This window comes from Trichomycterus rosablanca, chromosome 2 (assembly GCF_030014385.1).
Source record: "Trichomycterus rosablanca isolate fTriRos1 chromosome 2, fTriRos1.hap1, whole genome shotgun sequence".
Classification (NCBI taxonomy): Eukaryota; Metazoa; Chordata; class Actinopteri; order Siluriformes; family Trichomycteridae; genus Trichomycterus; species Trichomycterus rosablanca.
In genome coordinates this window covers 55234047-55249848 of record NC_085989.1, presented here as the reverse complement: position 1 = coordinate 55249848, position 15802 = coordinate 55234047, and the positions used below count along the sequence as shown (strand labels likewise).

General features: G+C 37.9%; 1 protein-coding gene across 1 annotated transcript in view; it reads left to right on the top strand.

Moving 5' to 3' along the window:
- Window positions 1-10909: 10909 nt before the first annotated feature.
- The window catches only part of LOC134302411 (caspase recruitment domain-containing protein 10-like), a 35193-nt gene continuing 30300 nt past the window's right edge, over window positions 10910-15802 (top strand). Inside the window, exons 1-3 of the mRNA XM_062987505.1 lie at window positions 10910-11041; window positions 11130-11351; window positions 11438-11662. Coding sequence (XP_062843575.1) covers window positions 10910-11041; window positions 11130-11351; window positions 11438-11662 — 579 coding nt within the window. The remainder of the gene's footprint in view (window positions 11042-11129; window positions 11352-11437; window positions 11663-15802) is intronic.

Sequence of the window (15802 nt, the reverse complement as noted above, 5' to 3'; positions counted from 1 at the left end):
TAAAACCCATCATCGTTTTTCATAAGATTTGTGAAGAACTTGGTGTTTGGTGGCAGCACCTTTGATGGCCCTCACTCGCAAAACTTGTGGGTGCTTCCTGTGGTCCACAAAGGCCCAGGAAATATTTGAAGAGCTCAAGCAGCATCTGACCACAGCCCCTGTTCTCCAGCTTCCCCAAACGAGTTTTCTGGTTGTGGTTGAGGTCTGATAGTGGGGTCACCCACATGCTGGATTGTGACACACAGGCTTTTATAACCATATATTAAATTTGTGCCCCGAACAAGGACCCCAGAACCAAACCAGCTGGACTTTCTCAACACGCCCCTTTTCTACACCCCTTGCCTATCCCAACACGCTCATGGTCTCACGTCTCCCTTGACTTTATCATGGGCCTGCACCCATCTAAGGGGAAGACCGTGAAATTGGTGGTTGTTAACCGTTTCTCTAAAGCGAGTCATTTCATCATGTTATCAAAGCTACTGTTGGCTAGGGAGATGGTCGATTTGTTCCTGCAACAAGTAATGAGACTTCACGGGTCTGGCAGAGGCCCTCAGTTTGCCATCCGGTACTGGGGGCCCTTTTGTCAAAGTCTAGGGGCTGATGTGAGCCTGTCATCATGGTTTTTATTCTCAGTCAAATGGCCATGACCTGAAACAAACCCTTCGGTGTCTGGCATCCTCTAATCCCTCCTCCTGGTCAGACCACCTAATGTGGGTGGAAATGGCTCACAAAAGCTTATGCCACTCCTCACTAGGTATGTCCCCCTTTAAGTGTCAGTTTGGCTATGTTCCACCCATGTTTCTTAAACAGGAGGCATAAGCTTGGATTCCATCAGCCAGACAATTTATCCAGTGGTGTTGTTGGACCTGGAACAGGGCTAAACTAGCACTTAGAACCACAGTGAGCACACAAACAAAACGCGGATTGGAAGCACAGCACCCTCCCTCTGTTTGGGCCAGCGGGTATGGCTAAAGACCTGCCACTTTGGGTTACCTCTTGTAAACTGGCCCCATGTTATATAGCCCAATTTAAAGTGCGCTGTAGGGTAAATCTGGTCTCTTAGGGTCTAGCCCTGCCACCCTCCATGCACGTCAACCCCTCTTTTTACATCTCCCCCCTTAAGCCTGTACTCTTCCACCAGCGCTCCTGCCCCGCCAGTGCCTTGGACACTAGGTGGGAGTCCAGCCTGCATGGTCTGGCACCTCCTTGATGTCTGCGGTGTCCAGGGCAGTACCCAGGATTTGGTATATTTGGAGGGTTATAGTCCAGAGGAGCGCTTGGCCTAATGCACAACACCTGTGCATAGGTCTGTAAAAAGGCGATAGAAGCAGTCAGAACTTGCTGGTCTTTATTTCGCATTGAGCAAACTGGGTAAAGGACTGAGAGTCTTCACTCTCACCCTCATTTCTGTCTTTTCTTAAGTACCCCTCTCTTGTAAAAAAAAGGTGGCCAGTTGAGGTGTTAAAACACCTTTGTGGTATACAGGGGTTCGGTGTTCAAATTACCCACTAGGTGAGCACCATTACAAAAAGACTGAGGACAATGAGAAGAAGTGGCAGCAAGCCACACGCAACAATCTCTCAACCGGAATCTGATGTTTCTCATAGAGCGCTGTATCATGTCTGGAGAACTATCATCCATTGGTGGAGTCACCTTGCTTTTGTAAAGCCAATGAGAATACACCCCATTAGTATAGGGTAATTGTACTTATTGGATGCCCAGCTAAGTCAGTAGCACTGCTGAGGTTTGCACCCATAAGCTTGACCCTGCCAGGCTGATGCAAGTGGTGTTCTATTGCAATGTAATTTTTGCAAGTTTCTAACCATTTTACAGGTGACCATATCTGCCCAAATCCATATCTTCTTAGACAGTTGCTAACAAAAATGTGAACAAAGCCACTGGATAAGGGCCTCCTGAGGGTTCAGGAATGACCATATCCTATACCTACCACCTCGCCATCCTTTTGATTTTGCAATTCTGCTCCCAGACATGAGACCTCTTTAAGCAAGATTCATAAGGTGCCACACTGATAAGTGCAGCTACCAAAAGCTAGGCTGTTTCAGCCATCCCAACACTTGTCAATCCTGTCCAAGCAGGTGCCCAACCAGCTGATAGCAAGCACAGCTGAGATTCAAACCAATGAACACAAGAGTAGTGATCCAGCGTACTTTACCACTGCTTCAAACAGTAATTAACAGAATTAACATGCATTATTACAATAGTATTTAAAGATCTTACTATTTCTGCTACAAGTAAAATTACTTTTTATTTATTTATTTTATTTATTTATTTTTAACACACTACAAGTCAAGGTGGTTTTAACTTTTTATGTGACACTTTTACAAAAAAAAATTTTGTAATTTTTTTTTTTCTTTTTGATGCAGGGTTTAGTTTTTATTCACACTATCTTGCAACAAATAATAATATGAGTTTTTTTTCTTTTTTCAGAAATATAAACACTGCAAAACAAAATGTTTACCTTTTCTTTATCTGCTGGTCCTTGATAAATTTCTGCTTCTTCTTGAGTGTGATTGCTAAAGTCTTTTAATAAAAAAATGAAAAGAAAAGAGCATGTGATAAAAAGAACGCAGTGAAATACAATTATTATTAATTCTAGCTTTACTGCTCATGTTTTTTGTGGAGCTGTAATTTTACTATAATTAAATTCAGATGAAAGTGATTTAATTATTAATACCTCTTAAACTAAACTACGGTAACATGTACCATTCAGTTTCATTCTAATAAAGAAATTAATAGTAATACTAACTTTAATTTTATTACCACATAAATATTGCACTACTACAACCCCACATCAGAAAAAGTTGGGAGTATTGTCATTTCATTTATTAATAAACATCCATTCCTGCATTTCAGGCCTGCAACACATTCCAGAAAAAGTTAGGACAGAGGCAATTTAGGGCTAGTAATGAGGTATGTGATGTGAACAGGTGATTGTAATCATGGTTTGGTACAAAAACAGCATCCAGGAAATGTTTAAAAACAATGAACCTCAAAGAAAGTTTGGATTGGATTTGCATATTTCTCCCTCTAAACCATTTAAGGCAGTGGTTCTCAAACTTTTTCTGTCACGCCCCCCTTTGGAAAATGAAAATCTGTCAACAACAGAAAAAAAAAACCTGACAGGCCGATTAAAAATTAAATAAAACACTTTACAAAAAAAAGATAAAGTTGAATATGTGCCAAAAAAACTAATTTGTGAGAGTTTAAGTCTTATCACTGTATTAGTGGCTGTTTTTCTTTTTATTCCTGTCAAATACCTCTCTGTTCTGTAAATCTAGACCAGGGGTTTACACACTTTCATGGCTTGAGATCTACTGTTTCAGTCTACAGGTCATCATGATCTACTTTTTAAGGTTGGACTCATTATGTTTAAAAAAAAAAGCTTTGAAGCTTTTTAAATGCGCTTCAGTTCCTGTATTGATATTCAGCTTTACAGAGCAAGTGACTGAATCACACTGACCTTATTCTGATGATTTGCTCAGGAGCCGCTGATGCTCAAGCAGTTTTTCAGGTGATCATCAGTAAGGATGGACCCATATTTAGACTTCATTATTTTCATGTGGGAAGTAGGTTGATGCGAAAAAGCTGTCAAATATGTGGCAGTCAAATATGTGGAAGTTCCAAATTGTCCATCAGAGACCCTTGACTTCATATAAATAAAGGTTAAAATTTCTCCATCAGAAAACGTTGAACAGGGTGGGCCATAAGTTTCCATACATAGGAAAAATAAACATTGTTTTTTATAAAAGAAAATAAAACATTTTCATTTATATAATATGCTCTACATGACTGCCATTGTTTTGAAAACACATTTCAATTTGTTGCTCTTTATTTAAACAAATGTTTAGGGTATCTGAAATACAGGGTGGGCCATAAGTTTCCATACATATGCTTTTTTTTCTAAATTTAGTTTTTATATTTCAGATACCCTAAAAAATGTGTTTAAATAAAGAGCAACAAATTAAAATGTTTTCAAAGCGATGGCAGCCATGTAGAGCATATTATATAAATAAAAATGTTTTTTATAAAAATATATATATTTTTCCTATGTATGGAAACGTTTGACCCACCCTGTAGATTAGCGCTGCTTTAGGTGGGCTGAGGCGTAGTCATGGTAACAAAAAATAAACAGTGGCCACATGTCATGTCCGTCCCGCTGAGCTGTGTGTATGAGCAGCGCTGTACCAGCGTGTACTGAGTGTGATCGAGCGCTCCTGATCTAGACTCTCTGTTAGAATGAATACTGACACACCTGAAAACACGGTTTGTTTAGGGTCCACCGTAAAAAAGAAAATGCCGATGTTAGAACATTGGTTCCGCACTATATTTCAGTCGGACGCGCTCCACCTGTCATGCCTCTGCGCCCCCCAGGGTCCAGGGTCCAGTACCAGGATCTGTCATGGTATGGGGGTGTGTCAGTACCAGGTTCTGTCATGGTATGGGGGTGTGTCAGTACCAGGGTCTGTCATGGTATGGGGCTGTGTCAGTACCAGGGTCTGTCATGGTATGGGGGTGTGTCAGTACCAGGGTCTGTCATGGTATGGGGCTGTGTCAGTACCAGGGTCTGTCATGGTATGGGGGTGTGTCAGTGCCCTTGGTAATGGTCATTTACACTCTGTGATGCAGCATTAATGCAGAAAAGTACATTGAGATCTTAGAGAAACATGTGCTGCCTTCAAGACGTCATCTTTTCCAGAGACGTCCAGCATTTTTCTAAAAGATGATGCAAAACCACCTGCAGCCACATGTACCGTGGCTGCGGAGGAAGATGGTACAAGTACTGTACTGGCCTGCCTGCAGTCCTGACCTGTCCCCTATAGAGAACGTATGGAAAATGTTTAAACAAATAAATGTGAAAAAGTTTCCGTTGCACATCTTAAGACGTGTTTGCAGGAAGAACGAGACCAAATAAAAGCTGAAACACTAAATCACTTGGTCTCCTCGGTGCGAAAACATTTGTGGTGAAAAGGAACAGCAACATTACAGTGGTAAATGCTTTACTGTCCCAACTTTTTTTGGAATGTGTTGCAGGACTGAAATGTAGGAATGGATGTTTATTAACAAATGAAATGAAGTTGACCAGACAAAACATGAAATATCTCAGGTTTATCCTGTCTGACATCAAATAAAAGTCAATGTAAGAAACTCTGTGTTTCTTTTATTATTTGCATTTTTCATGCTATTTCAATATTTTCTGATTTGGGGTTGTACAGTTTTTGTGTATTGTTTTGTATATATTTAATTGATGTAGTGATTAATCATACTATCATTTAATAATAAAATAAAGCTACAAATTAGGGTTCACTTATTGTACCAGTTTTAAAATGTACACAACATGAAACACTCAGACTTACTTGGGGGAGATCGAGACATACTTCTCCTTCTGGTTCTGTCAAATTTTGGGGGATCTGTATAAAAACCATCAACATGTTACAACAGCCAACTAATAGTCACATTCATATATTGTACTTTGTATGCTAAGAAAAATGGTAATCTCATAATTTATATGCTGAGATGACCAGTTTTATCTTGTCTTACAACTAGCTAATCATCAATCTACTGTATACTGACATACACAAGGAATATTATTTTGTACGTTCTGTTTGATTTTGAAAAGCACTGGGACAGAACATTTGCTTGCAACTCTGCCAGCTAATCAGTCCACTATAGTGAGTTACAAGCCAGTGGAGCCCAGCATGTTTTCAATATGTTACATTTAGCAAATACATAAAAATTTTACATTTTAAAATCTCTTAAATGTATGCCTTTTCTTTATTTAATTAAAAAAATTTTTTTTTAATTATTACATTTCTTTATTAAATTTATTAAATCTAACAAACACAACTATATGTGGCCACAATGTTCAATTTGCTATTTTTAACATTTTAGTTTAAAACATTTATGGATATGAAACAGCATCATTCTTAAATCTTATACAGCAGCTGTCCAACAACCTTAGCACAGCATTGTAAAAACCTAGATACTGGTTATTAAATGGGAGCAACTCCCTTCTGACAGGAGCTCCCATGTCCACTACTAAACCCTTGCAGTTCAAAATGCAGCTGCTTGCCTGTTTTTTACCAGCCTAAACACTGCCATATCACCCCACTGCTGCGTTCTCTTTACTGGCTCCCTGTAGGTGCATGCACTCACTTAGTTTAAAAACAATGATGCTCGCCTACAAAGCCAAAAATGGACCAGCCCCAAGCTACCTTTGTGGTCTAATCAAACTTTGCTCTGTACCACGCAAACTCCAAGCCACTAGTCTCGCTCGACTTGATCCTCCATTCAGGACTAAAGGAAAACAAGCATCAAGGCTCTTCTCTGTTCTAGCACCCAAGTGGTGGAATGAACTTCCTCTGTCCGAACATCTGAGTCTCTTGCTGTCTTTAAAAAATGATTAAAAACCTTCATCACCTTTTTACTAAACACTTGTACTTGACTTGTACTTACTTACTAACACTCTTATTAATTTCTTTAAAAAAATAACTTTGGTTTTAACAGGTTCTAGCAGATTTGTGTTTTTTGACTGTTGTTTACTTAAACTAGAGTAATGAAATGTTTACTATGGAAGTACTTCTGTAAGTCGCTCCGGATAAGAGCGTCTGCTAAATTCAGAAAATGTAAATATGTGATCTGCAATGTTCTCTTTTTTTATGTTAGTTAAATACAAACTAACATTGCAGCCTAACATATTCCTTTTGTTATTAATAACATACTGCATAATAAATAAATTATACTGTTACAGTTATGATTTTGATTCAAAATTAATTCATTATAATAATATCAATAATTTTAAGAATAATAAGTAGTAGTAGTAGTAATAATCCAACTGTAATTTTTTTATTCCTAACAAAATGCACATTTCTTCTTTTCAGTGAAAACAAAGTTTCTGGAACGTTTCAGACAGGTGAACACAACATGTTATTTATTAGGATTTTGACGTGATGTTTTACACTTTTGGTTACATTCATGACAGAACCTGTAGTTACTCATTACACAAGATTCATCAGTTCAATGTCAAACACAGTCATGGACAATTTTTTATCTTCAATTTAACCTCACTTGCATGTTTTGGACTGTGGAAGGAAACCCACACAGACACACGGGGAGAACAAACTCCACACACCTGCCCCACCTGGGGTTGGAATGCAGGACATTCTTGCTGTAAGGCGACAGTGCCACGTTGTGTGGTGGTTTTTTTTACTGAGAATGAGTTTGTTCTGCATTACTGTTTACTGTCAGATTTCCAGTTAAGAATAAAATGTAGAAAATCCGCGCTGTTTTATTAAAATAAAATAAAGATCAGAATAATGAGAGCAGATTGTAATCAGTGTCTCCATGTAAACAGTCTGATGAAGTAAAGTAAGAATTATTTACTCTACTAAACTCCGTTTTCTTATGAATATCACTCGGATCTTCAGTACTAATATAATCTCAGATCTTCTGATTTCATTAAAATTAATAAGAGTTTATGTTATTATTCTTACCTTCACCTGACGACATTTCTCCTTCATCATCCAGATTTATTTAAAAGTGAAAGCACGAAGTTCACTGACTGATAAACAGGTGAGACTCGCTCCTCCAGGTCACGTGATTTTCCTAATTTATTTTTTATCAACAGCTTCATCATGTTCAGGGTCGCGGTGGATACGATTTACCCTGAATCACAGTGCAAACTCAGCAAACACAAAACCTCCATGTAACGTTGTATTTAAATAGCCGACCTGAATTTACATAACATGCTCTTGTTGAGGTCATTTTCATTACTTGCAGTATTACGACAGAAATGTACTTTTACTCCTTTCTTAACTGACCGACAGAACAAGCAGTTATAAACTAATAAGATAATTTATTATGTTCTGGGTGTCATGATGCAGTTTAGTAAAAAAATAGTTCATAAGTCTGGGGACAATAAATGAGACTTTTAATACTGTTGTTAATTTAATCACAGTTTATACTCTGATATTTAAATTTGATGTATCACCAGTGTTTAATTCAGCATTCACTTATAACCGTGATTTAAAAAAATGTTTATAATAATTCTGATTATAGCTCAGTCCACTAGAGCTGTCAATGAATGACAGCACCTCAGTAACCAGGGAGGGACCAAGGTCGATGGTGAAGGAAGTGAATAAATTAGAAAAATTTCGGGATGTGAGAATCTATCTTTAGTGGGTGGATGAGGAAACGAAGAACATGATGGTACTGTATCTGAAACAAACAAACAAAAAAAAACATTAAAACAACAAATTATATACAGTACATTAATCAACCATAACATTAAAATCACCTCTTTGTTTCTCTAGACCTTTATCAGTGGTCACAGGACGCTGTCGGCTGGATATTTTTGATTGGTGGACGATTTTCAGTCCAGCAGTGACAGTGAGGTGTTTAAAAACTCCAGCAGCGCTGCTGTGTCTGATCCACTCATACCAGCATAACACACTCTAACACACCACCACCACCATGTCAGTGTCACTGTAGTGCTGAGAATGATCCACCACCTAAATAATACCTGCTCTGTGGTGGTTCTGTAAGGGTCCTGACCATTGAAGAACAGCATGAAAGGGGGCTAACAAATTATTACATTTTACGTCTTAAAAAGTAAATGTAGTAATACATTTGCCATTTGATCCAGTTCTTTTAGAGGTGTTTACAGGTTGTCACCAGGCTTTGATTTTGAATGAAAGCACTTCACGCTTATCTGACATGTTACCTGATGATTTTTACTCACATTGTTAACAAGTAAACACTCCTTCTTCAGCTCCACCTTCAAGAGGAGTAGAATTGCTTACACAATTAAAACTGAGTTTGTTCCTCCACCTTTAAGCCACAAATAATAGGATACATTCTTTGAACATTAATCAGAGGAAGAATCTGGACCGGTGAGATGAGCCAGTTTGCAGTGTAAATGATATAGTTTATATTTAGATAAATATATTTCATATTATATCATTTATTCAGTTTGTTGGATTTGGTCAGGTGGTAAAGTTGTGTTGATTAGAATTTGCATTTCATTTACTTTGCGAGCACAATAATAATAAATAATAAAAACACACTAAAACCTGTTGTAATAGCGTGTTTAGGAGCATGTGTAGATGTGTGACCACAAGAGGACGCTGTAGCCTAATATTTTAATTCAGTCGGGTCGTTCCCACTGCTGTATGTTACCTGTTCTGTTGTAATCAGTGTTGGGTTTCTGGTAGTCCTGCTTTATTAAAGCTTTTACAGATATTAATTGTTATAATAATTTATGAATATTTGAGTTTTAAAGCTCGAATCACTGACTACAACTGTAACGTATTTAATGGTTTTTGTTAGTTTAATTTGTTACTGGGTGGGTAGCACCTCACAGCAAGAAGGTCCTGGGTTTGATCCCCAGGTGGGGCGTTCTCCCCGTATTAATGTTAAATGTTTAAAATGTGGCTTTCTGGATAACATCATCTAATATATCTTACCTAAGATCAGTGCTGATTCACTGCAATGAATAAATTTTTCTGCAATATCTCTGTATCTATTAAAGCTTTTGCTTAATTATATTTTATGGTAGTAAAACTGTAAAGTAATATCAAATTCGTCATTATTGTTTTGTGCTGGTTGGTTAAAACGCAGTTACCTCGAGATTATTAATTAGTTATCTTTTTAGTTCCAGTTTTTTAACAGTATGTGACCACTTGTATAATCAGATAACTACATAAATCTGGTTGTAATCGGGTATTTGGTGTCCATTAAATCTGAAATCATTGAGCAGAACGTTTTGTGTAGATACAGAGCTCTCCATATCTGTGAACTGCAGGATTCGTTTTTTGTTTCACTTTTATTCTTTCGTTTTTCTGTTTACCCTGGTTGCCTGGCAACATTGATACGGAGAGTGACGTAGGCAACGCTATGCCACCAATCAGATTTTGGAGAAGGCGGGGCTTCACACCTACACAGAACAAGTGTTTTGTTTGTAATAACAGCAATCATCAGGATGTGTTGTGTACTGTATGATTTATCAGTCTTTCTTTTGTTTCTGTTGTGGATTCTGGACAGTGGATCTCCTGTACTTTACTGTTCAGATACACCAGGAGAGGGATCAAACCCATGTAGTTTTAAATTTGTAGTAAGAAATAATCATGTAAATGGATCTTTTATTTTCATTTGTTTTTAGAGAAAAAATCACAAGACTAATGTATGACAGATTCTGTTTTCTTACCTTTAGCTGTAAGCTGTGACCTGTAAATGTTGTACATTCAGTTTATTATCTATTTCAACAGTTTTAATAAATATAAATAATATTAATATTGTGGCGTCGGGGCCGCCAGCAAGCTGTCTAGAACAGCTCTTTTAATAGAAACTCAAGCAGTGTAAAGTGGCTGGACCGGATGGCATTCAGCCTAAGGTATTAAAACTATGTGCTGAGCAGCTGTGTGGAGTCCTTCAGCACATCTTCAACCTGAGCTGCAGCCTAGGAAAGGTCCCACTCGGGTGGAAAACATCTTGTGTGGTTCCTGTCCCCAAGAAGAAGCAACCAGTGGCGCTAAATGACTACTGTCCTGTTGCTCTGACCTCCCACCTGATGAAGACACTGGAAAGACTGATGCTGGGCCACCTGAGATCACTGGTAGGAGCTGACCTGGACCCCCTGCAGTTTGCATATCAGGATGGCATTGGAGTGGATGATGCTGTTATCTATCTGCTGGACAGAATGTACTCCCATCTAGACACTACAGGCAGCACTGTGAGGATTCTGTTTTTTGATTTCTCCATATCGTTCAACACCTTACAGCCTGTCTTACTTGGGGAGAAACTTCGGCAGATGAAGGTGGATGGGTCTATCATCTCATGGGTAATGGACTATGGTAGACCCCAGTTTGTGTGATTGCAGGGCTGTGTTTCAGACATGGCCATGTGCAGTACGGGGGCTCCCCAGGGGACTGTATTAGCACCGTTCCTGTTTAACATCTACACCTCGGATTTCAGATACAACTCTGGCACATGCCATCTGCAGAAATTCTCCGATGACACGGCCATCGTGAGGGTGTATCAGGAATGGGCAGGAGGCGGAATACAGGAAGCTGTTTTTAGACTTTGTTGACTGGTGTACACTGAACAAACTGCAGCTCAACATCAGTAAGACAAAGGAGATGGTGGTGGACTTCAGGAAACTCAGTCCTCCCCTGGCACCAGTCACTATCAATGGAGAAGAAGTGGAGGTGGTTGACACTTACAAGTACCTGGGTGTGCACTTGGACAACAAACTGGACTGGAGTTTTAACACCTGTGCAGTGTTCAAGAAAGGACAGAGTCGCTTGTACTTTCTGAGGAAACTGAGGTCCTTTGGAGTGTGCACTAAACTCCTATGGACATTCTACCAGTCTGTTGTTGCTAGTGCCTTATTTTATGCTGTTGTGTGCTAAAACATATTTAGATAAACAAACTGATTAAGAAGGCTGGCTCTGTTGTTGGAGTCAAATTGGACACTCTGGAAGAAGTAGCAAAAAAACGGACACTCAATAAGCTGCTTTCTATTATGGACAAAACATCACACCCCCTGCACACTACAGTGGAGAAACAGAGGAGCACGTTCAGTGGTAGACTGATACAGCTGCGCTGTGCTAAAGAGCGCCGTGTGAGATCTTTCCCTCCCACTGCAGTAAGACTCTACAATGATTCTCCTCATTCCAGAAACACTACAGATCTCCTGCCACCCGAACAGTGTTAATTAATTTATTTTATCAGTGCAATATCTTTTTATCTCTTTTAGTGCAATATACTTTTATAAAATAATATATTTTTATATTTTTCTCTTAGAGCAATAATACGTATGCTGCTGTTTTTTGATAATGTCCTGTCTTTTTGCCCATGCCCTGTTATGTTTAATTGTGTTGTTTTTTGTCTGTCTTCCATTGTGTAGTTTGTACTGTAATCTGTAAATTGTAACTTGTAATTGTGTAATTTGTACTGTGACAATGCAATTTCCTTCAGGATCATTAAAGTGTTATCTTATCTTATCTTATCTTACTAAGTACAGTAGTACAACCCCTGGCAAAAATTATGGAATCACCACTCTTGGAAGATGTTCTTTCAATTGTTTAATTTAGTAGAAAAAAAATAAATCACAGACATGCCACAAAACTATCATTTCTCAAACTGTCAACCCTCTGGCATTAAGAAACAATAAAAAAAAGAAACAAATATAATAGTTGTGGTCAGTCACAATTGCTTTTTTTTAGATCAAGTAGAGGAAAAAAATATGGAATCACTCAAATCTGAGGAAAAAATTATGGAATCATTAGAAAACACTGCACCATTATTACTTTGTTGCACCACCTCTGGCTTTTATAATGGTTTAACTCTCTGAGGCATGGAGTTAACTAATGACAAACAGTATTCCTAATCAATCTGCCTTCAACTGTCTCTTGCTGTTGCCAGATCAGCTTTGCAGGTTGGAACCTTGTCATTGACCATTTTCTTCAATTTCCACCAGAGATTTTCAAATGGATTGAGATCCGGACCATTTGCAGGCCATGCCATTGACATTATATGTTTTCTTGAAGGAAAGTTTTCACATCCTTTGCCCTATGGCAAGATGCATTATCATCTTGAAAAATGAAGTCATCATCACCAAACATCCTTTCAACTGATGGAATAAGAAAAGCGTCCAAAATTTCAATGTGGACTTTGGCATTTATTGAAGACCATCTCCCCTGTGTCTTTACCCGACATGCAGGCCCATATCATCAACAACTGTGGAAATTAACATGTTTTCTTTAGGCAGTTATCTTCATAAATTTCATTGGACAGACACCAAACAAAAGTTCCAGCATCATCACCTTGCTCAATGCAGATTCGCGATTCATCAATGAAGATCACTTTTATCCAGTCACCCACAGTCCACGATTGCTTTTCTTTAGCCTACTTTAACCTTGTTCTTTTCTTTTTAGGTGTTAATGATGGCTTTTGCTTGCCTTTTCTATATGTAAATCCCATTTCTTTTAGGTGATTTCTTACAGTTCAGTCACAGACATTGACTTCACTTTCCAGCCACTTGTTTCTCATTTGTTTTGTTGTGCATTTTCTGTTTTCAAGACATATTGCTTTAAGTTTTCTATCTTGATGCTTTGATGTTTTACTTGGTCTACCAGTATGCTTCCCTTTTACAACCTTCCCATTTGTTTGTACTTGGTCCAGATTTTAAACACAGCTTACTGGGAACAACCAACATCTTTTGCGACATTCCACAATGATTTATCTTCTTGAAGGAGTTTTATAATCCTCTCATTTGTTTCAACTGACATATCTTGTGTTGGAACCATGATTCATGACAATCTGCTTTGTGCAACAGCTCTCCGAGGTGTAAGCACTCTTTTTAAACTGAAGAATAATTAGCAAATCTAATCTGCTGCAGATGTTTTGTTTTTAAACTGCAAATTACAGAGTGATTCCATAATTTTTTCTTCAGATTTGAGTGATTCCATATTTTCTTCCTCTACTTGATCTAAAAAAAGCAATTGTGACTGACCACAACTATTATATTTGTTTCTTTTTTTTATTGTTTCTTAATGCCATAAGGTTGACATTTTGAAAAATGATAGTTTTGTGGCATGTCTGTGATTTATTTTTTTTCTACTAAATTAAACAATTGACAGAACATCTTCCAAGAGTGGTGATTCCATAATTTTTGCCAGGGGTTGTAGCAGTACTAAATAGTATTAGTACTCAGTAGTAGTATTTCTTCTGTAATTGTGTTGGTGGTTGACATGGTGTATTACTGCACTGTTTTGGTGGAGAACTACTTGTTTGAGGTGTGCTGTTGAATTGCGTCCCTGTGGGAACACCTGCGTGGAGAAATGCTTCCGCCGGCACAGCGATGGTGGTGGGGGGGGGGGGGATGCAGGGGGTGGCCGAAGATTAATTTATGGTGGCCACCTCCTGGCTCTGCCCCTGACAACATACACACACACAAACATCTTACACACATGCCTGTCCAGCCCTCAGCGCAGCCACACCTTTCCAATATTTTACATTTGCCTTTGTGGATTTTTCTGGTAGCTGTTTGTTCTCCCCCTATTGAACCCTAAATGTTTTGACTTTGTTTAACATTATTCCTACAGTCACCACACAGTGTCCTAACAGTTAATACCAGATGTTTAGATACAAACATGCAGCTTCTGTGTCTCTGTGATCTATTAATCAGTGTGTAATTAATTTTACACTACAGTATTAGTGTTTTTACCTTTATATGGAACAAAAAGCTGTCTGGAACAACCAAAGCATCTGACAACGGACATATGAAATGTGAATGTAAATAAATTGTTTTTTTATGTTAATGTTTCTTTACACTATTTCAGATACATTATGTTAAAACTCTCAACCACTGTTTGAATTTTGAATTGAAGTTTGAATGCTTTTATTGTACATGTGGGTCACCTTTTAGCCAGTAGTGGGGAACCAAACTACAAATTTCAGAATTTTACAACATCTTGTGATTCAAAATTAAATATCCAAGAGGCTTAATTGTCATGTTAGCTTAACACCTATTGAATGGAAAAAAAACGTTCCTCCAGGGTCAGGGTTCAACACAGAACACAAGTGCAAACATCACAATACACATAGTGTAGATAAAACAGTACAGTGCAGTTAATAGACTACAAGCACTTGTTAGATTTATATCAAAGTATATCTTTGATATAAATATATTTCTTAAATTAAGTTAATCAAGTCACCTTTAAAAATGTGTATACAATCTTAATTCTCATGCACAAACCTGGGTTGTCTATAAATGCTGTAACAATACATTAAGTGTTAGAATACAGTTAACTTATGTCAGTCTGACATGAATTTAGGCTTTTGGAACACCAGTTAACGTACCATTTTACTACCATAGTTCTAACTGTGAAGTGTAGTGGAGGAAGAATCATCTGAGACCCAAAATATGGAACTCCTAATAGTATAGCATATTAATTCATTAAAGGTTTTCAGAAGATTTATAAAGAAATGGCTTAGTGTGGAAGAACCTGAAATACCTTCAGCATTAAATAAATTAAAACAGAGACTTTAAACCAGTTTTTATTGACCAACATCAGATCCCAACTAACTAATGCTGCAGTGACTAAACCTACAGGTGTGTGACTGTTTTTATCTTCTTGTTAGACACATGAATAGTACAGTGTGTAGTACAGGAGGAAGACTCCTTTACTTTTTTTTTGTTTGAATGCATGTCAGGTCTTGCTCTGGTATTGAGAAACATTTCCCAGTACACCATGACCTAAACATTCATGTTTGTTTTCTTTTTCATTTTGATTTAGTCACGAGTTCATCAGCATGGAAGGAAAACAAGAGCTTTAACACACAAAGAAAACTCCAGTTAAAACATGTTTTGTAAAACATAAGTTTATAGGGTCAACTGTCTATACAACATTTTCTAAAAGCTTTGGGGATCCTTTTTTTGCCAAAATTTGTAAGGTTATGAGAATGTATACATTCAGTATTATTTGACACAATGAAAGATGAGCTGTGGTAATGCAGCAGTTAAGATACTGGACTAGTAATCAGAAGGTTGCTGGTTCAAGCCCCACCACTGCCAAGTTGCTACTGTTGGGTCCCTGTGCAGGGATCTTAACCTTCGAATGCTTGGACTGTTTTTAGTTGAAGGTTGAGTCTGATTTATAGTCAGATGTACAGTTATGGAGTGTTAATTGGGGGTAACGCTTATTTTATTTACCTATTGTGTAAATACTGTATACTGTGTTACTCCATGTGTGAAGTGAATAACACTGATTATCTCTTCATC